This window comes from Mauremys reevesii, linkage group 4, assembly GCF_016161935.1.
Source record: "Mauremys reevesii isolate NIE-2019 linkage group 4, ASM1616193v1, whole genome shotgun sequence".
Taxonomy (NCBI): domain Eukaryota; kingdom Metazoa; phylum Chordata; order Testudines; family Geoemydidae; genus Mauremys; species Mauremys reevesii.
Window position 1 is genome coordinate 111,516,111 of NC_052626.1, and position 21,820 is coordinate 111,537,930.

General features: G+C 46.0%; 1 protein-coding gene across 3 annotated transcripts; it reads left to right on the forward strand.

The window, feature by feature from the left end:
- The first annotated feature begins 2,313 nt into the window (after positions 1-2,313).
- Positions 2,314-21,820, forward strand: GATD1 (glutamine amidotransferase like class 1 domain containing 1). 3 transcript variants are annotated; one of them, XM_039537545.1, is made up of 8 exons: positions 2,314-2,501; positions 5,348-5,424; positions 7,030-7,135; positions 8,631-8,738; positions 14,176-14,270; positions 16,820-16,913; positions 18,736-18,847; positions 20,861-21,820. In XM_039537545.1, exons 1-8 carry the CDS (start codon positions 2,408-2,410, stop codon positions 20,868-20,870), a joined length of 696 nt encoding a protein of 231 aa, XP_039393479.1. In that variant the 5' UTR covers positions 2,314-2,407; the 3' UTR covers positions 20,871-21,820. The 3 variants fall into 3 exon arrangements, with proteins under 3 accessions (XP_039393479.1, XP_039393480.1, XP_039393481.1); XM_039537546.1 differs by having other exon boundaries at positions 20,864-21,820; XM_039537547.1 differs by lacking the exon at positions 2,314-2,501 and adding an exon at positions 2,932-3,083.

Sequence of the window (21,820 nt, forward strand, 5' to 3'; positions counted from 1 at the left end):
AGACTGGACACCTTCCAGGCCTGGGCACAATTCTTTCCCCTGGTACAGCTCTTGTTCCAGCTCAGGTGGTAGCTAGGGGATTCTTCACGATGGCTCCTACCCTCCCTTTGTTCTGTTCCACCCCTTTATATATCTTTTGCATTAGGCAGGAATCCTTTGTCCCTCTCTGGGTTCCCATCCCCTCCTTCTCAATGGAAAGACACCAGGTTAAAGATGGCTTCCAGTTCAGGTGACATGATCACATGTCACTGTACTTCAAACCTTCATTTCTCCCAGTCTGACTCACAGGAAGGCTTGCCTGCAAACAGAGCCATCCACAGTCAATTGTCCTGGTTGATGGGAGCCATCAAGATTCCAAACCACCATTAATGGCCCACACTTTGCATAATTTCAATAGGCCCTCAGAGTTATATTTCATATTTCTAGTTTTAGATACAAGAGCGATACATTTATACAAATAGGATGACCACACTCAGTAGATTATAAGCTTTGTAATGATACCTTACAAGAGACCTTTTGCATGAAGCATATTCCAGTTACATTATATTCACTCATTAGCATATATTTATAAAATCATATAGAGTGCAATCTCACAGTATGTCCAAAATTTGACCAAGTGAAGTGGCTCTCAAAATCTCAGTTTGCACCTGCCTACTAGAGACTTTAGAGTTTGCTAAATTCTCTGCAGATTCCATCTGCACCGACTATGGTCCAGCCTCCCGATTACAACTTCTACCTATGACCAGACTCTGCCTGCGGCTGCACCAATTCCGTTCCCCACACAATGACTGAGCATGCTCCTACCAAGGACTGCAGATGCTTAGCAGGATTGTTGCTGCAAATTGCTATGGCTACTCTTGGCAGCTAAGGGCTGATGTGGTGCTGGGCAGAGGAACTGAGAGTCAGCCTTTCCTTTTCTCTGACTGTTTCCCATTCTGGTGCCCCGCAATGAAGGAGGAAGTCCTCTGAAACAGTGGTGAGCTGGAGCAGGTTCCCACAGGTTCTCAAGAACCGGTTGCTAAAATTAGACCTCCGTGGAGAACTGGTTGTTAAAGGGCCTGGGAGTGGGCAAAGAACTCCAGTCCGCGGGCCGGACCATCCTGTTGCTCCCAGGATTCCCAGCTGGGGAGGCTGAGGCTCCTCCAGCCCTTCCCCCGCTTCCCCCCGGCTGCAGCGTGGCCAGCCGCCAGCACGAGCTGGGCAGCTCAACTGAGCTCTGGTGTCACCCTGCTGCTGCTTTTTGAATGGCCCAGCATGGTGGGTGTGTGTCGGGGGGCGGGAGGCTGCTGCAAGCTCCAGGGCTGGCCAGAGGGGAGGGGGCAAGTGGGGCAATTGGCCCAGGCCCCATGAGGATGTCTCCCTCCGTCCCCTTAAATCAGAACTTTTTATAGGGAACCAGTTGTTAAGATTTTGGCAGCTCATCACTGCTCTGAAAGGAATGCAGAGGGGAGAGGAGTTAGGCTGGACCTTAGGGGAAGACTGGGCTGAGAAGCCAGGGGGTGGACTGGAACCGGGATGTGGAACCACAATACTGGGCATGGGATGAGGAGCCAAGGTACAGTGTGGGTTTGGGATGAGCAGCTGGATTAAGAGGTGGAGCTGAGAGGTTGAAGGACTGGAACAAGAGGCCCAAGAAGGGCAGGTGGGGGGAGACTGGGACAAGGAGCCAGGGGGGCATGTAATTCAGTATATTTCTACATGATGGAGTTACTGTTTTTTTCAGTTTGATTTTTTAAAAGCTAGGAAATTACATAACAAAGAAAACAAAACAAAAACAGCCCCACCTAAAAAGAACATTAAACTTGCAAACACAAGCCCTTGAAGTTGGAAAATGACAGAATTAAGATTACCCTTGTGCAGCCTTAATTTTGACCCCTCGTGTGTTTGCATTAGGCTACTGTCCTCATTAATTACATGATCACAGGGTTTTTATTCTCCCCCCCAGGACCCCAACCACTCAGTGCACAGGCTGCCCCTGCTCTGGGGCTGAATCAGGTTGTGTAGTGAAGGAGGCTGTCAGCTGTAGGACCCCTGCAACCAGCAGTGTTAATTCTGGGGCATTTCCTAACTTTGAGTGCTTCACTTTGCAACCTTAACAATGCTAACAGAGTAGGGGGGGCGCTCCCGCCTTTGTATGGCCCCCAGCCCCACACAAGCCCGCCAATGATTGTCCCTGCACCCCCGGGCACCACAACCCCTCTCTTGTCCCCTCCCCGCGGCCAATGACACCCCCTCTGGCCCCACCCCTCTGCCCCATGGACCCGGGCGCTGCGCGGGGGGGGAACAGACGGGCGGAGTCGAGCGAGGCCCCGCCCCCTGCTGTAACCGGTGCCGCCGCGGCGCCTGCGCGGTGCGGGCCGGCCGGGCCCGGGAACCTCCGCTGGGGCCGTCGCCCGGGCCCGTCCGTATGCGGAGGCAGCCGCCGCCGGGCCCCGCCAGCGCCATGTCGGAGCGGCCCGGGAAGCCCGCCTGCCTCATCATCGCCAGCGCCGCCTCCGCGGGTGAGTCACGGCCCGGGCCGCGCCCCTGTCAGCTCGGCCGGGCGGCCCCGCACGCTGGCGGCGTGGGGCGGCCCGGGCAGGGGACCGAGGGCCGGGCCGCCCCTGCGGCGGGAGCCTGCCCTGGCCGGCCTGGCGCCGGTGTCCGCCCGCCTCGTCCACACCCGCCCCAGCGCGGTGACAACAGGAGCCGCCCCGCTCCCTGGGCCAGGGCCCTGCTCCGCCGCCTGCTTCCCAGCCCGGAAACCGCCTTCACACCGCTCCGCTGGCAGCTGCGGGCCGGGTAGCACGTGCCCGGGGTGAGCCCGCTGCCCTCGGCTCTGGGGCAGGTGAGGGTCTGTGCCAGCCCCCGGGTGTTCATTGGGGGCTCCAGGCTGTCCGGGAGGAGATGGCGAAGCTGGGTGGCAGACCTGGCTGGCCAACTGAGCTTGCGCACACAGCCTGATTGCAGAGAGATGTATTAATCGCTCCCAACTAAAGAAAGTCAGGAACAACACTAAGCTACTTCAGAGGAAGGTTGGTCTGGTAGTTCAGGTGCTGAACAATCATGAGATGGAAAAGCAGCAATGGGATGCATGGGACGAAGTAGGTATTCACCCACGAAAGCTCATGCTCCAATATGTCTGTTAGTCTATAAGGTGCCACAGGACTCTTTGCTGCTCTTACAGATCCAGACTAACACGGCTACCCCTCTGATACTTGACAATCATGAGATGGGTTCAATAGGCAGCTTTCTCAGACTTCCTGTGTGGCCATAAGCAAGTCACTTAATCTCTCTATGCCTCAGCTCCCCATTTGTAAACTAAGGATAATAATACTCCCCTACTTTCCAGTAGTGTGGTGAGAATGTGTTCATTAATGTTTGTGAAAAGCTCAGCTACTGTATCCCTCCCCCCTAATACCTTAATGGCTAGAACTTGCTCTGAGCAAAACTTAAGATTTCTATAATTAATGTGTCCAGGCACAATCCTTTCCCATAGTTCTTTATCCTGCTACATCAGATGCCAGGGGGTCATTCTTTTAGAAATTTCTGAAGATGGCACAGTCAGTGCTGTTCGTTTTTTGGAGACTGTTTCAATACACATTGGAAAAAATAACCCCAACTATACATACAATATGATGGGGGCTAATTTAGCTACAACTAATCAGGAAAGAGATCTTGGAGGCATCATGGATAGTTCTCTGAAGATATCCATGCAGTGTGCAGCAGCAGTCAGAAAAGCAAATAGGATGTTAGGAATCATTAAAAGGATTGAGACTAAGACGGATTATATCTTATTGCCCTTATATAAATCCATGGTACGCCCACATGTTGAATACTGCGTACAGATGTGGTCTCCTCATCTCAAAAAAGATATACGGGCATTAGAAAAGGTTCAGAGAAGGGCAACTAAAATGATTAGGGGTTTGGAATGGGTCCCATATGAGGAGAGATTAAAGAGACTAGGGCTTTTCATCTTGGAAAAGAGGAGCCTAAGGTATATAAAATCATGAGTAGTGTGGAGAAAGTGAATAAGGAAAAGTTATTTACTTGTTCCCATAATATAAGAACTAGGGGCCACCAAATGAAATTTAATGGGCAGCAGGTTTAAAAAAATAAAAAGGAAGTTTTTCGCACAGTCAACCTGTGGAACTCCTTGCTTGAGGAGGTTGTGAAGGCTTGGACTATATCAGGGTTTAAAAGAGAACTAGATAAATTCATAGAGGTTAAGGCTTTGGCTACACTTGCATTTCAAAGCGCTAAGTGTAGTCAAAGCGCCAGCACTGGGAGAAAACTCTCCCAGCGCTGTCCGTACTCCACTTCCCTGTGGGGAATAACGGACAGCGCTGGGAGCGCGGCTCCCAGCGCTGGGGCTTTGACTACACTGGCACTTTGCAGCGCTGCAGAGGGTGTGTTTTCACACCCTGCTGCAGTGCTGCAAATTTGTAAGTGTAGCCAAGCCCTTAGACCATTAATGGCTTTTAGCCAGGATGGGTAAGGAATGGTGTCCCTAGCCTCTGTTTGTCAGGGGATGGAGATGGATGGCAGGAGAGAGATCACTTGATAATTACCTGTTAGGTTCTCTCCCTCTGGGGCACCTGGCATTGGCCACTGTCGGTAGATAGGATACTGGGCTGGATCTGACCCAGTATGTTCATTCTTATGTTCTAAACTAATTTTTCATTGGTCTGGGGCTTTGGATTTTGTTGCTCTCTCTAATTTCATTAACATTGACTCTGCTTGTACTGTTCCTGTTTTTCGAAGCATTACATTTTCTAATGCCTAAACAGAGACTGGGAATGGTTGGGTCATTACACTAATTGAATCTATTTCCCTATGTTAAGTTCTCCTCACACCTTCTATGGGCCATCTTAATTATCACTTCAAAAAGTTTTTTTTCCTCCTGCTGATGATAGCTCATCTCAATTGATTAGACTTTTCCTGTTGTTATGCATACTTCCACCTTTTCATGTTCGCTGTATGTATAAATATCTCCTGTCTGTGTGTTCCATTCTATGCATCCGAAGAAGTGAGCTGTAGCTCACGAAAGCTCACGCTAAAATAAATTTGTTAGTCTTTAAGGTGCCACAAGTACTCCTGTTCTTTTTGCGGATACAGACTAACGCGGCTGCTACTCTGAAACCTGTCATTAAAATACTAACATCAAGTGTAGAGTGTGAAAGTATGATGTATTATCTTTGTGAATATTTCTCCTTGTGTTATTAAAAATGCCCCTAGGCCACAGGAGTCTTTTAGTGACCTGAAGGCTCATTTAACATAGGCTACTTGGTGAAATATGTACTGTACAGTGTAGCTGGGTTTAAGATATGATGATTCTTTCCTTAAGTTGTCCAACTTTATTTTCCAGGTGTGTCTGCCCAATCCTTTCTTCATTCTTTTACACTGGCTAGCGCTGCTTTTAATCTACAAGTTGCCACTCCAGGGGTAAGTGTGAGAGAACAGCAATTGACACCAGTACATACTATGATGGTCTGAAAACAACCAATCCTGCATTAATATATAAACTAGTAATAATGAAAAAGTATGGTAGCCCTTTGAGAGAATTCTGATCATCTTTACAGATGAAGGCCCTTGATCTTTAAACTCTTACATACATGCTTAACTTCAATGAGAACACTCATATGCATAGAGGTAAACCCAGGTATAAGTGTTTGTAGGATTGGGGTCTATGCTGGTACATTAATTAATTAATAATAATTATAAAGTCCTTTTGATTTTTATGTTCTAAAGCAGGGGTGGGCAAACTACGGCCCAGGGGCCGCATCCAGCCCTCCAGACATTTTAATCCAGCCCTCGAGCTCCCGCCGGGGAGCAGAGTCCGGGGCTTGCCCCGCTCCGGCGCTCCAGCCAAGGAGTGGAGTCGAGGGCTTGTCCCTCTCTGCACGGCTCCTGGAAGCAATGGCATGTCCCCCCTGTGGTTCCTACGCATAGGGGCAGCCAATTTCTAAATGGGTTTATTGTAAAATACATTGAATTGGATAACTATATATGTCAGGAGACTGATAATAGAAGTAAATCTGCTCACTTCTGGGTCAGTAGTTCAAATTCATTGCGGGCTAATGGATTAAAAATTGCCATCTGACAAATGCTTGATGTTTACTCTGTTTCTAACAGGCTGGAATTCAAATTTCTGACGTCACTCTTGAGAGATTAGTAATAGTTAAGTCTGGTTGCTTGTTGTGGCTTCCTCACAACAAACAAATGCAATACTTGTAGTTTAAACATCATTTTCCAATACAATAACTGTCATTAATAGTTTTAAAGCATATAAACATGACTACTACAAAAAATTGAAAAGAGCCAATTGTGTAGAAATTCATGGAAGAGCTTTAGCTCCGTAATAGGCAGAACAGAGTGAAAAAGACTTTTCATGGAAAAACTCACATAATTTGTCAAATTGACAAATATACAGCCATACTACTGGGAGAGGCCTTTGTCTCTGGATCACCAGTTAAAATCCAGTCCAGGACAGAAGTGACAGAAAATCATAACCATTTTATTACTGAAACAAGTTCATTTCTAACAGGTTACACAAATCTGCATCATAGTTTGGCACTAATCAGTACTCTGATTTGTGCCTCTAAAAGGCCAGGGATTAACTGGGCCCTGGAAGATGAAATATCCTCTTCTCAAACAGAGGCCAGGTCTACGCTAATAATACTTTGCCAGTATACCTATAGTGGTATACTAGCTTTTGTCAGTATAGCTTATTTCAGACCCCCTGAGCAAAATATACGATACTGGCAAAAACATGTCTATGTTAGAGGCTTTTGCTGGCATAGCACTCCTGACAGACACCTCTGTTCCAACAAAAGTTTGTAGTATAGACCTGTTAGATATGGCTTCTTGATTTCAGGGTTAAGTCATCTTGGAGAGAGAAATACGTTTTCTGTGGACAAAGAGAGAACTTTTGGTTCCAATGAGCACTAAAGTCTCTGTAAAATAAGAAACTCCACACACTTAGAAACAAACTAAACAAAAAACTGTGTAGTGATATTAACCACTGTCTTTGAACAATGATTCAACTAGGGGAAGTTAATTGACTTTGTCGATGTGAATGAGAGCAACATGCGTTGGATACAGGATTTCCGAATGAAATCTTATGCAAATCCTGCCAAGTTGGAGTCAATTGATGGTGAGTATCTTTGAGGTTAGCCTTATATATCTACCCTCTGTATTGTGCAAACAAATGCTTCTGAGTGTTAAACCTTTGGGAAGAAAGGAGCAAAAAATGTGATGGGACCTGTGTTTTTGGAGATGGTCTGTCAACTTGCAGAATGGGCATCACTGTTGTCTTCCTACCCTAATTGCTTGGGCTATTCCCCCTTAAAAGTATCTGGAGAAGCTGCATCATCTGTTGCAAACGGACTGCGTAAGTTATCACTGAGACAAAAACTACAGCAAGAGATGAAACTATAAAATGTCGTTCCTTCTGTTTTTATTAACGTGTACTCAGCACTGTTCAGGCAGAATATGCCTAACAGTGTACCTTCCCCCAAGCACTTACAATATGAAGGTATGTGGATGCAGTGCAATAGAATACAGGAAAATTACGGAGTGTGTTGTAGCCAGATGAACTGGGTTTTAAAAAAAATTAAGGAAGAGTGGGAGAAGGTTTATGATATGCTAAATGATAGGGTTGTTCATGAAAGAAGATTTAAAGTCAGGAGTGGGCAAAGAAGTCAAAAGGATCAATAAGAAGAGAAGCTCATATACTGTGGAAGAAGCATGAGGGGGCTGTAAAGTCAGGCTGAGGAACTGATGTAGGCAAAAAGTGAGATGGGGCAGAGCCTTGTTGGAAATGAAGACCAGGAGCTTGAATTTATCTTTCTCATCTTGGATTTTGCCATGCATTTCAGCCAAGATATGGGGCCTGTCTAGATTTTGCAGCGGACCTCTACTCCCTAATGTAGATTGGGAAGAAGCACTAGGCTTGAGATGTCTTTCCCATGATTGAATCAAATGCGCTAAATCAAATGCTAAAAAATTCTCGCTCTTAAACAGAGGTGTGGTTTGGGTTTGTTTGTTTTGTTTTGTTTTTGGGGGGTAGGGGTTGCATCTTAATTTTTTTCTTAGCATGTCATGGGCAAGCAGTGAAAATGTTAGACTAATAAAAAGCCAATATTTTGGCGAGATACATTTGCTCCTGAAGAAAGGGTACACTAAACTAGGCATACTGGTAACTATGGGGTCAATTAAAGGGCTTCTGCTATAGCAAAAGGAAGAATGGTAAATCTTTGGCTTGTTAAGAATCTCTCTTTAGAAGCTTCAAAGAGTCTTGTGGCACCTTATAGACTAACAGATATTTTGGAGCATGAGCTTTCGTGGGTGAATACCCACTTCGTCGGATGCATGTGGGTGAAGCTTAGAAGCTTGTGATCTTTGTAGGCCTTTATACCACAATATAGCTTTCTCTTTCCCGGTCTCTGGACTTTATAGTGAGCCACATAGGTATTTTATTTTTATTTATTTAATTTCTTTGGTATGTGTTTTTATATATTGTAGTATGTGACTGACTTTTTTGTGGAGCATTTTTTGTTTTGTCAAATAAATGTTGACAAGAAATCATGCTCAGATATTTTTGCCTATTAATATGGTCCAAACTTGTCTTATTCTCTCTTCCTGACTAGGTGCTAGATACCATGCCCTATTGATTCCTAACTGTCCCGGGGCTTTAACTGACCTTGCAAACAGTGGATACCTAGCTAGGATATTGCAGCACTTCAGCAATGAGAACAGTAGGTAAACCCTATTGGGGATTTTTATTTTGTTTTAATAAAATCCAGAATCTGTATGTAATTCATTACTTCATTGTTGGTCCATGCAAAAGTCCATTTATCTTGCAGTGAACACTTGTAGGCATTGTAATGGAAGAAGTGGTGATGTGGCTAGCAAACTTCAAATTACTTACACAGCTGGAAGAGTGCAGCAGCATCAGAACTGGGAAACTGCTCTAGATCAGTGTGTCCTTTCACTTTAAAAAAAAAAAAAAAGGCAAAACCTTCCTTGTGAAAAGAGATAAAAATAAGATATTTTGAATGCTTTTGAGAGTGAAGAGAGAATTCCTCTGCCTTACCAATGTCCAAAACTGGAGTGATGCTCCCTCTGAGTTAGATGGAACTCTTAGGGCTTGTCTACACTACAGGACTATTTCGAATCTACTTAAGTCGAATTTGTGGATTCGACCTTAATAAGTCGAATTTGTGTATCCATACTAAATACACAAATTCGAACTTCTTAGTCCACATTCACAGGGCCAGCTTCGACTTTGGAAGCGGCGCACTGTGGGAACCTATCCCACAGTTCCCGCACTCCCCGCTGCCCATTTGAATTGTGGGATTTCCCCCCAATGCATGCTGGGGGAAAATGTGTCGCCATTGAACCGTCAATCCCGCCTCCCTGTCTTCCTTGAAAGCGCCGCGGAAATCTGTTCGCGCCCTTCTCTGGTCGGTTACAGCGTGGACGCCACAGCACTGCGAGCATGGAGCCCGCTGCGATCATCGCTGCACTTATGGCCATTGTCAACTCCTCGCACATTATCGTCCACCTCTTCCACAGTCAGATGCTGAGAAACCGGGCGAGGAGGCTCCGGCAGCACGGTGAGGAGAGTGGCGCAGACCTCTCACAAAGCAGGGTACGCCGGGCAGTGGAGATCATGGTGGCAATGGGTCAAGTTCATGGTGTGGAACGGCGATTCTGGGCCCGGTAAACTAGCACAGACTGGTGGGACCGCATAGTGCTGCAGGTCTGGGATGACACAGAGTGGCTGCGAAACTTCAGGATGCGTAAGGGCACTTTCCTTGAACTGTGTGACTTGCTGTCCCCTGCCCTGAAGCGCCAGGACACAAGGATGCGAGCAGCCCTGACTGTGCAGAAGCGAGTGGCCATAGCCCTCTGGAAACTTGCCACGCCAGACAGCTACCGGTCAGTAGCGAACCACTTTGGCGTGGGCAAATCTACCGTGGGGATTGCTGTCATTCAAGTAGCCCACGCAATCGTTGAGCAACTGCTCTCAAAGGTAGTGACTGTCGGAAATGTCCAGGCCATCATAGATGGCTTCGCGCGATGGGATTCCCAAACTGCGGTGGGGCTATAGATGGGACTCACATCCCTATCCTGGCACCAGCCCACCAGGCCAGCGAGTACATTAACCGAAAGGGCTACTTTTCAATGGTGCTGCAAGCTGTGGTGGACCATAGGGGACGTTTACCAACATCAACGTCGGGTGGGCGGGCAAGGTTCATGACGCGTGTGTTCAGGAACTCTGGTCTGTTTAGACGCCTCCAGGCAGGCACTTTCTTCCCGGACCACAAAATAACGGTTGGGGATGTGCAGATGCCTACAGTGATCCTCGGGGACCCGGCCTACCCGCTAATGCCCTGGCTCATGAAGCCCTATACAGGCGCCTTGGACACTGAAAAGGAACTCTTCAACTACCGGCTGAGCAAGTGCAGAATGGTGATGGAGTGTGCTTCGGACGCCTCAAGGGAGATGGCGGACCTTACTGACTCGCTCGGACATCAGCGAAAGAATATCCCGTAGTTATTGCTGCTTGCTGTGTGCTCCACAATCTCTGTGAGAGCAAGGGCGAGACCTTTTTGGCCGCTTGGGAGGTTGAGGCAAATCGCCTGGCTGCTGTTTACGATCAGCCAGACACCCGTGCTGAGAGAATATCCCAGCGGGAAGCGATATGCATCAGGGAGGCTTTGAAAGCGAGTTTCCTCGCAGAGCAGGGTAACCTGTGACTGTCCACTTGATTTTAAGAGAGCCTGATCATAAACCAAGTTTTCCCCACTTCCCAAGGACGTTTTAAAACTAAGGACATGTTTTAGTAATTAATAATAAATCTTTCGTTGACTTTGCATTTCTGTTTATTCGTTGAAACATGGAAGCATTCTGTGCTGGTTAAGGTGTGCACTGATGGGTGGGTTTGCAGGAATGTTCGTGGGTGGCCGTCCTTGGATAGGGTTTACCATGACGGCTGTGGGTTGGGGCGTTGTATGGGGTGTGGGGTGTGGGGGAAGGGTGAGTATCTGCCCCTGGATGAGGTCTATTTTTGGGGCTCGGGGCACCGGGGAGGATCGTGACTACGGTCCAAATGCATGTGAAGGGAAGCCTGCCTTTACATTCGGGGATGTCAGGCACCAGGACCCTGCACAAGCATACACATCAAGGAAAGACCCGGGCAGCATACACCACACAGACTGTCCCTGGTGCCTAGTGACTGCAGTCTGTGTGTGCCCTGCAGTTGACCCTGCAGCCAAGTCTGTAGCATGGCACTGTGGGCTATGCAGTGACATTACAATCCCCCCCCCCCCCACAGAACAACAGAAAGTCTTCTGACACCAGAAACGTGACGGAAACAGTCAGTAACACCAAACCGCTTTTAATAATGTAATACACAGTGGGGGGTTTGAACTTGGAGTTGGGACTGGTTGATGCTGTAAAGAAAGAGCTTGTACAAATTTACAGCGACAGTTGTCTCTAACATTATCGGTGTGCTGCGGTGCAGGGACAGTTCTCACGGCCCCTACCGCCTCCGTCTTGTCACTTTGGGTGAGGGGGGGACAGGACTTCTTGGCGTTGGAGGGCGGTTGCAGATGCACTGCAGGGGGGCTCTCTCCTCCTGACTGCGGTCTTGCAGAACATCTACAAGGCGCCGGAGCGTCTCCGTTTGCTCCCTCATTAGACCAAGCAGCGTTTGAGTCGCCTGCTGGTCTTCCTGCCGCCACCTATCCTCCCGCTCCAGGTGTGTGCGATGCTGCTGACACAGGCTCTCCCTCGACTGTCTCTGCTCTGCCGCCTCCGCTCTGGAGCTGGCCATCAGTTCCTGGAACATGTCGTCCCTTGTCTTTGTCTTTCGGCATCTAATCCGAGCCAGCCTCTGCGGGATGGCGGGGCAGTCCGGGAAGGAGCCAAGCTGTGTGATGTGAAAAAGTAGGTGATTTCCTTGAACACATACATGTTTGCCAACAGTAAACACAGTCTAGTCAGTTTCAGTGAACAAGACCAAAGAGGGAACCAAGTCTCAGGAGATCTCAGAACTAGTCCGAGATTTCGGAATACGCTCTCATTGGCGGCGCCATTGCACTGGAGAGCGCAGAAAGATAGCTGCATCCCTCTTGCACAAAGTCCTGGTAAGCCTTACAGTACATACTGCTTATCAGTTACTGGTTAGCTGTGATCTCCTGCTAAAGGCAATGTGCAAAGCAGAAAGGATAAGCCTTTTGCAGCCCCTCCCGCCAGCGCACGGAACGATCAATGCATGCTTGTTCTCTGTGGCCTCTCGCACGTGGCTGTTAGGCGAGGGTCATTGTTATGCAACCTAATTGTAAACCATTAACAATAGTAACACTACACTAATTGCCCTACTTAGATGCAGTATTTGCAGACCGAGATCACCCTGAGGCGGGTCACTCGTGCCCAGAAAGACCGCATGTTACGGGACGCACTGCACAGACCAGGACCATATGCAGCAATGCTAGTAGAGGCGATGGTTCCACTCTATATTCGGATGTCCTGGCGTGGAAGAGTCTGCTTCCACGGGCGCCCAACAAGCGACCTCTTCCGACGAACCTCATGCGGAGGCTTTGCGAGGAACTGAATGACACCTTCGTAGAAATGTCGCTAGAGGACTATTTTTCTATCCCCATTTGTGTGGACCTTCTCTTTATATAGTTTAATATATATTATAGTTTAATATTTAGAATGTTTTAAATTGTAAATATTTAGAATTTTTAAATTCAATTTGTGTGGAACTTATCTACATATAATTTAATATATATTATATGTTAATATTTAGAATTTTGTAAATACTGTTTCTATTTTTCTATAACAATGTTATAAAAATAAATGTTTATACGTGTGTTGCACTTACCGCCTGATCCTTCCCTGATTCCGAGTCCTGGTTAACGGGCAGGGCCGGTTGGTAGGGGATCTCTGTGAGGGTGATGAAGAGATCCTGGCTGTCAGGGAAAGCGGGAGTGGGTTCGATGTCGCCTGCGCCGTCCTCTAAAGACCCTTCCTCATCTTCCCCATCGGTGAACAGGGAGGAGGAACTGTCCCGGTACACTATTCCGTCCTCGGAGTCCACCGTCACTGGTGGGGCACTGGTGGCAGAGCCACCTAGAATGGCATGCAGTGCCTCGTAGAAGCGGCATGTCTGGGGCTGGGCTCCGGAGCGTCCGTTTGCCGCTCTGACTTTTTGATACCCTTGTCTTAGGTCCTTCACTTTCACGCGGCACTGTATCGCATCCCGGCTGTATCCTTTGTCTTTCATGGCTTTAGAAACCTTCTCGAACGTCTTGGCCCGCTTGTTGGAGCGCAGCTCCGAGAGCACAGACTCCTCGCCCCACACAGCGATCAGATCCTGGACTTCCCGGTCACTCCATGCTGGGGACCTCTTTCTATTCTGGGATTGCCCGGACTCCTCTGCTGGAGAGCTCTGCATCGTTGCAGGTGCTGCGGAGCTCGCCCCGATGTGCAACCAGAACGTCAGATTCAAACCGCCCAGACAGGAAAATGAATTCAAATTTTCGCGGGTCATTTCCTGTGTGGCTGGCCAGAGAATCCAAGCTCGGACTGCTGTCCAGAGCGTCAACAGAGTGGTGCACTGTGGGATAGCTCCCGGAGCTGCTAAGTTCGATTAGCATCCACACCAAGCCTAATTCGAGCTAGCAAGTGCGAATTTAGCGTTACTCCACCTGCCGGGGTGGAGTACCAAATTCGAACTAAAGAGCCCTCTAGTTCGAATTAAATGGCTTCCTGGTGTGGACGGTTGAGCGGTTAGTTCGAATTAACGCTGATAAATTCGAATTAAAGTCCTAGTGTAGACCAGGCCTTAGTTCATATTCAGTTGCACAGTATTCCATAGTCCTCTTCAATAAGTTCCTCATCCTGCAAAGAATCACGTGTGCTTTAATTTAAGCACTTGAGTGTGAATAGTCCTGTTGGAACTACCTCTGTTAAGCACATGTGTAACTCTGAAGAATTGGTCCCTAATGTCATAAATTGGTGCACAGAGAAAACAGTAAAGCCAAAGAGAATGCAAACAATGCCTCATAACATTATTTTCACAAAGGTAATATACAGTACCTTAAAGGATATTATTTGGGCTGTTTTAACTTTCAGGATATTTATAATTAAATGAATTTCTTAATTCTCTTTGTTTTTTAGAGCCTATTTGTGCTGTGGGACATGGAGTTGCTGCTTTATGCTGTGCCACAAATGAGGATAAATCGTGGGTGTTTCAGGGATACAGCCTGACAGGGGTAGGTACTGTGAAGCAAAATTCTCCCAAGGTGAGGATTTCACTGCATGGGGCAGTGTAATTTAGTGTGGTAGTGCCAGGGATTTTGGTGTCATCCTAGGTCTTAAGAGACTTTGGGCCAAATCAAAATAATCAGTCTGACGTGTTCAACAACTTGTTATTCAAGAGCTGCAGGACTGTCATTGGCAAGGGGTGCTGTAGGCCAGGATGGTGAGCTGTGTAGGGGCCCAAGACTGCATGTGAGGGCTCTGCTGCAATTCAGCCTTGCTCTGGTGAGTGATGTCAGTCTCAGTATTTTATAAATACCAAATGAAGGTGATAAAACCTCTAAACAAATTTCCCATAGCCTGTCTGGCTGATAGTTCATGGCTTTAAATGTCCCTAGATACTATGGTTATTCAATTTGGTGCCATAACACTGCTCGTGAATTTTATTTCTATGAATGATTTTTACATGTTAAAGGAATCTAACTCAGAAAAGAGCTATTTGTACACACTAAAAGAAATTCAAACTCAGGCTGCCATTATTGATCTCTTGCTTATCCTGTTGTGCTGCTAGGCTGTAATGTCTCAGATCAACCGCAGACTGTCACCTATCTATTCAGGCTCTATACTCATTTATCAATAAAACACATAATACACATTCTTAATGCAACTTTTGTAGTTGAAAATTTACAAACACAGTCAGGAAATTAAAAGTTATGGTTTCCTCAGAAGCTGTAACGCAGACCCCTGGTGCATATATATTTGATACCACAGCATATGCTGATACTTTTAATGTAATATGTGCATTGTGGCCTAGTTATCGTCATTAAAGATGCAGATTTGTTTAAATTGATGATGCAGTTGTACATTGAAATGTGCAATCAGACACAAACACTGTGTCCTGCACGGAATCCAAGTAACTGAGCTCTGCAGTTTAGAGATCACGACTAGGCGACATTTCAGTGGGGTTAATCTCTTGCATGTTGTTTACTGGATCCAGTCATATATATTCTGCTGTTAAATTAGTTGTCAGTATCATACTGTTGTGTGAATGCAGAAGTGGGAAGTTCCTTTATATCATGGTTGAATGGGCTGACCCCAAAAGCAGCAAGGTGGAGAGCTATCTTTTTACCTCTCTTTCGCCAGCACTGCAGGTAAAAGTGCCACAGCAGTAGCTAACAGAAGACAGACCGCTCATGGGACAGGGCAAAGGGCTTGTCCAATAATCTTTTGTTTAAGAAGAAGTATGTCTTATATGTGATGATTTTGTATGCATGAATGGTTGAGTGTGAACACCTCCTAGACCATAAGGAACTGAAGGTCAGGCTGTGTTTTATTTGAAAGGTAATTTTTCTCACATTTGCATTAAGGTCTTGGATTGGTTCTGTGACCCCCAATGTCATGATTTGAGAATTGTTAATATACCTGCCTGCCCATCATGGGTTACCTTCTCGTTAGTGTGGTGTATTTATTTTAACTTTATGAAGTACTAGGGTTCAAAAATATCCCCATATGGATTCCGTTAAGATACAACACGATAGGAAAACTAACACCTGTGTGAGTAAGCAAGCAGATGTAATATACAATGTGTCAGGTTGGAATAGCACCATGTCTTGGGGTGTTACAAATCATGAGGTGGAGTCGAATGCCTTTTAACATCCAGAATTACAGAATTCCAGCTAAACATACTCATGGAGTATTTCACTGTAGCTATAAAATGGCCCCAAGCATTTCTAGCTTTTTACAAAACAACATAGTCTGTAATTCCATCCTAACTTATCATGTTTTGTGGGTACAAAGCTTTGCTTATCTCTTCATGTAGTTGATTATGCTGGATTTAATGCTGATGGAGGTCAAGTAACAAACTTTTATCAGAGATAGCTTGCTATTACCATTATTGCAAAACAACTTAAAAGTAATCAATTGGAAGTTTAATTAAGTGGAATTATATTTATAATTACAGCGCTTGAGGGCGCATTGGTATAATGCAGTTCTCAGTCAACTATTGTTTTCTCAGAAGCTTCTCTCCTGGTTTCTCGGCATGATATTCTATTCCTTCCCTGACACTGGCCGACTGTGTTCACCTCTCATTATTTAAGATTTGCAGAGACTGTAGAATCAGAGAAGGGAGAAGAGCAGAAAAACCCATGACATCCTCTAGGGACATTGCTTTGCTATTCTAATTAAGTGTGACGTTCTCAGCTAGTGCCAACACCAAATCCTAAAATAGAAAGAAGCCCCAAATTCTTAGTCGTATACTGTTGGTGCCACTATGAGGTACTTGGGTGCTTAACTTTTCTATGCAGACTGAGATTGACTGACTTCCATGAGTCAGTTTGCTCCCTAATTTGGATATCTGTAGGATACTGGATATTTTGGGGTTTGGAGTTTTTTTTTTTAAGTACTCCAAAAATAACTTCAGTTTCATGTTTTTCTTAAAAAATTTTGGAAGAAGGAAGTGGGTAGAAGAATAGATTGTGACCGAATATTTTCCTTACTGGTTTTGCTTGGATCTGTCTTATGTAAAAGCTAAGCAGACTTATCTTATTCTCCTGTTTCTTTTCAGCCCTCTGTGTATGAGCTGATAAGGCAGCCCAGTTTTGCCAGTTTGTCCATTATTGTGGAGGACTTTGTGAAAGATTCTGGAGCTACCTTTAGCGGTACGTCACTTTCTGATTGTTAGCCCTTCGTGTCTTATGAATGATTGTTGGTGGGTGAAAGTGCTTTGATATCGAGGTTGGCAAACTATGGCCCACAGGCTGGATCCGGCCCGTCGGGGCTTTGGATCCGGCCCATGGGATTGTCACCCCCTGTGGCACCGCGGAGCTAAAGTGGGCTCCCTGGCTCCAGCCCAGTGCCGCTCCCAAAATGGCCGGCACCATGTCCCTGTGGCCCCTGAGCACTGCCCCCCGCAGCTCCCATTGGCCAGGAACGGGGAATCACGGCCAATGGGAGCTTTGGGGGAGGTACCCCCAGGCGAGGGCAGTGTGCGGAGCCCTCTGCTGCCCCCTCCCCGGGACTGTAGGGATGTGGTGCCGGACACTTCCGGGAGCAGTGCAGGGCAGGCTGGGAGCCTGCCTTAGCCCCGCTTCACGCCGCTGCCACCCCAGAGCCACTCAAGGTAAGTGGTGCTGGGATGGAGCCCGCACCCCAAACCCTTCCTGCACCCCACAACCTCACTCTCCCTGCCCTGCACCTCTCCTGCACCTCAACTCCCTACTCTGAGCCCCCTGCCACACCTCACACCATTTCTGCACCCCAACCCCTGCCCTGAACCCCCTCCTGCACTCCACACCCCCTCCTGCACCCCAACACCCTGCCCTAAGCCCCCAAACCCCTGCCCTGAGCCCCTTGCAACACCTCACATCATTCCAGCACCCCAACCCCTTGCCCTGAGCTCCCTGGTACACCGCACCCCCTCCTGCACCCCGCACTCCCTCCCGCACCCCAAACTCCTGCCCCAGCCCTACATTCATGGCCCTGCATGCAATTTCCCCACCCAGATGTGGCCCTCGAGCCAAAAAGTTTGCTCACCCCTGTTTTATACCTTTGCCACACATGTGAGAAGGACCATTACAGAATGTGCTCTGTTACACTCTGTTAAATTAAAATGCAACACATGCTAAAAGACTCTGGAAAGTTAAAAATGTTTTTCCATTACTGCTGCTAATCAAGCCTTTTGTGTGTTTAAATAGCACATTTCTAATTAGCTTCCGCTTCCTGATTAGTTCAGTAATGATATTCCAGCATCTGATGTCACAGTCACTTCCATGGTGATGACTTGTGATGTCATACAGATTTGGCTGAAGCTTTACTGAGTGGATTGAGCAGCAGGAGGAGTATGTTCAGAGCTAAGATATTTATACCCACCCACGCATTTGGATTATCATCATCAGTTGTCAGGAAGGGGGTGGAATACAGAAAAAGAATGACAGTTTAATGGGATTTCATAAAATAGTACATAAAAAAGTTTGATCAAAGACAAAAGACCAAAATGGCTGGTGAAATACCAACATGTTATCCTGATATACTGGTATTTGCTAGTATTTTCACTGGACAGAAAATCTGTATCATTGCAGGCTCTTTGTAAGGCAGTGATTGCTAACCTTGGTTTCTTCCATGAGGGGTATTTATAATGCATTGCATGGGTGAATGGAAGCTAAAGAAATGCATTTCAAAATTTGTTTCCCAGGATAGCCTCATGAAATACCCAGGGAACTTGATAGAGGACTGGTACAAATAGAGGGCCAATCTGTCCATCATTCCATGCAGGCAATTCCTGTTGAAATCCTCAGGAAGCTTTGATTGGAGGGTCAGGTTTATCTCTATCTTGTAAACAGCTCAGCATATCAATTAGTCGCCAAACACTATGTCTATTTGAAAAAGTTAACTTCTGTACTGCAGTCTCACTGGATGTGTGAAATAGAAATTATGAAGCAGTGTCCATTGACATCAGTATTTGAATATTTTTCTCTGATTCAGCCAGCAAGCCAGATGCCATACACATAGTTCTGGACAGGCACCTTGTTACAGGACAGAATGAGAATTCCACTGTTATAGCAGTCCAGAACCTTATTAATCTCTGCAATGGCAGGTGAGGAAATATGGGTAAAGCACCGTGGGAATGGATTCTTGACCAGAAATATTTATATTTCAGGAATAACTCTGAATAGTGCCACAAAGATGACAATTTGATATAACAGCAGAAATACAAGTCTTTTTAAATGGCAGTTTAACTACATGTTTTGTCTCTTGTGTCTTAATTTCCTTTTACTAACAGCATTTTTGACTTACAATTATTGGGTTTGAAATGCACAGCTACACACGCAGACTGATAAAGGGAAATATGGAATTTGGGTTCACTCAGTCTTTTCATTAGGAGAAATTAATCTTTCATGTGTAAATTCGTAGTGTCACAGTTTCAGGGGAACGTCACCTGTATTCCCCCCATCCATGGTCCGCTCCAAGGGTTCCCAGTTGGGTATCGTGTTTCCAGCTGCCACTTGTGTCTGGACAGGGACTCTTGTCCCACTGCCTTCTGACCAGGGGGTTTTAAGGCTGCATAGCTCCCCTGCCTGACACTCTGTTATCACCAGCTACCCAAATATGTCTAAAGGCCAGCACCTGTGCTTTGCTTTCTCACTTAGGGCTATGAACAGTGTATTGACAAGTTAAAAATTACCACACAGTAATTGCTAAGCAAGCACCTTTATTATTAAGGTAAAAGCTTTGCAGTAAAAACATAGTAAAAGCAATACACAGATTTAAACATACCAGGAGTCACCCGTCAATTTTATTGGACCCTTGTAGGCCAAAATCATTCCAATCCTTTCACAAGGGTTGGGGGTCCCCCTTGGAGATAAGCTTCTGTCCATTTGCTGAATCAGAAAGAAGCCCTGTGTTAGTTCAAGCTCATCCTTTTACAACAAAACCTTATCTCTTAGGCCTTGTCTACACTACTAAGTTTTGTCCCCAAAAACTGCCTTTTGGTGACAAAAGAGCAAGAGCGCACACACTACAATGGGACTTTTGTCGTGAAAAACGCCCGCTTTTGGCGACAAAAAACTTCCATTCCTACGAGAGACTTTTGTCTTTTCCCCTCCTTTTTTTGTCGACAAAGAGACAGTGTAGACACTGTTGATTATTTTTGTCGACAGAACTGGCTTCCACCAGTATCCCACAATGCCTGCCCTGATTGCTCTGCTCAGTGTTTGATCTCTGCTGCCTTGCAGGCATGCGCCCCTTCCCTTTCAGTGCTCCAGGAAGTATCTATGGGCTGCTCCGCTTGGGGAACAAAATGCAAATAATTGGAATGCTCTTGTTCTGCCTGGCACTAGGAACACAGCAGCATGGCATGGAGAGCTCACAGAGCTGCTCATGATGCTGCTCTCGGCAGCTGAGGGGGCTGTGGGAGAATTCGGAGAGAATCCCAAAATGCGCAGCGATCAGCTCTTCCTTCCCACTACACTGCACTGTGGGATACATACCCATGGTGCATTGCTCACCCTGTCGATGATGGTGCCCCCAGTGTGGACAAGATCCCTCGACAGAGGGAGCAAGTGTGAACACCCTTTGGCGACTTTTGGGTGTCGACAAGTTTTGTCAACAAAACTTGGTAGTGTAGATAAGCTCTTAATCTCTGGAAACCTCATCATGAGCCAGTATATGCAAACCACCATGGGGGCAGTACCTTTCTAAAGTTGTTTAGTCTCAGTGACTCACCTTAATCACCACCCACTGGTTTTAGTTTCCGTAGGAGCTGCGGTAACCCTCCACCATGGAGAAGAACACAATCATGAATAAACCATTTGTAAATTTACTACAATGTCCCCCCAAAATACTGCATGGGATTGCAAGATCTGTCACACTTTGAGCTTTGATAACTTAGTATTTGGGCAGCTCCATATATTTTGTATAGTAGGAACAAACAGATTTCAGATATTTGTTGTTAATAGGTTGGTGATTTAATTTGTTTTTCTTGGATCTGCCAATACGAAAGACTGCAAATAACAAAAATCTGGATGGGATTAGGTGAATATCAGTTAGAAGTTCCTTTCCAGCTGTGGGCTAGCTAGCCATGTCATGCTGTTGGATGTGTTTCATTCAGCAGGAAATGAAGGAGCTGGCCTCCTTGTAGCTGGAATGGATGAAGAGCCAGAGAGACTGAAGATTTTCTTGTCTGTGAATGGGATGTCTTGCTGATGAAGAGGGCCACAGAGTCAACAGAAGTGCTGATGATCATGAAGAGGCAGTACCAATGTACATGCAGAGTGGATAAAGCTTGTGAACAAGAAAGCATTTATATGTGTCACTCCTTAAATATGATCCTGAAATAGTCTCACTTATCTTTCTGGTAGTGAAACTTTTCTTGCAGATTTTCTCCCCCCTGCCCTTGAAAAAAGAAGTTTCTACATTTGACAAGGGGAAAACATCCTAAAAAGAGCATATATATTTATAGTACCAACACTTCTCCTTGTGCTAAAGGGCAGAGATCCCACTCCAGGGCTATATGATGTCAGCCCTTAGTTGGGAACCTGATAATTCAGCTCCATAGCAAAACAGTTCTGGAATATTCTCAATTTAGGGCCATTCATTTATCAGCTGGTGCCTGTGGTTCAAATATCAAACTCCACAATTAATGCTGCATTGAATTGCAGTTTGAAGTCTATTCTAGCCCTCTGTCCAATGAGTCACAAAGTTGGCTCCAGACTCTCTAAATGGATTTTTGAAAGTGTGACAGATTTGAGATATAAAGGAAAATGCTTAGATAAATCCTGCATGAGTGCAACTGAACAATTGAGTCTGAAGCAGCTCATGGCGATACCACTGACATAATGTGCTCTTTTCTCATTGTATATTCAGGTTAATGCACTTCTTTAAAAAATCTGCTCAAAGGTTGTTTTAAAGGACCCTCTAAAAAGTCATTTGCAGTACTGTCTTGTGCAGCATGTATTATGAAGTTGTATTGTTTGGATTGTCAGAAATATTGACCTCTGGCAAGTACAGTGCGATTGTCTGTTCTTGGAATTAATTTTATTACAGAAGTAAAAATCTAGAAGTGAATTTA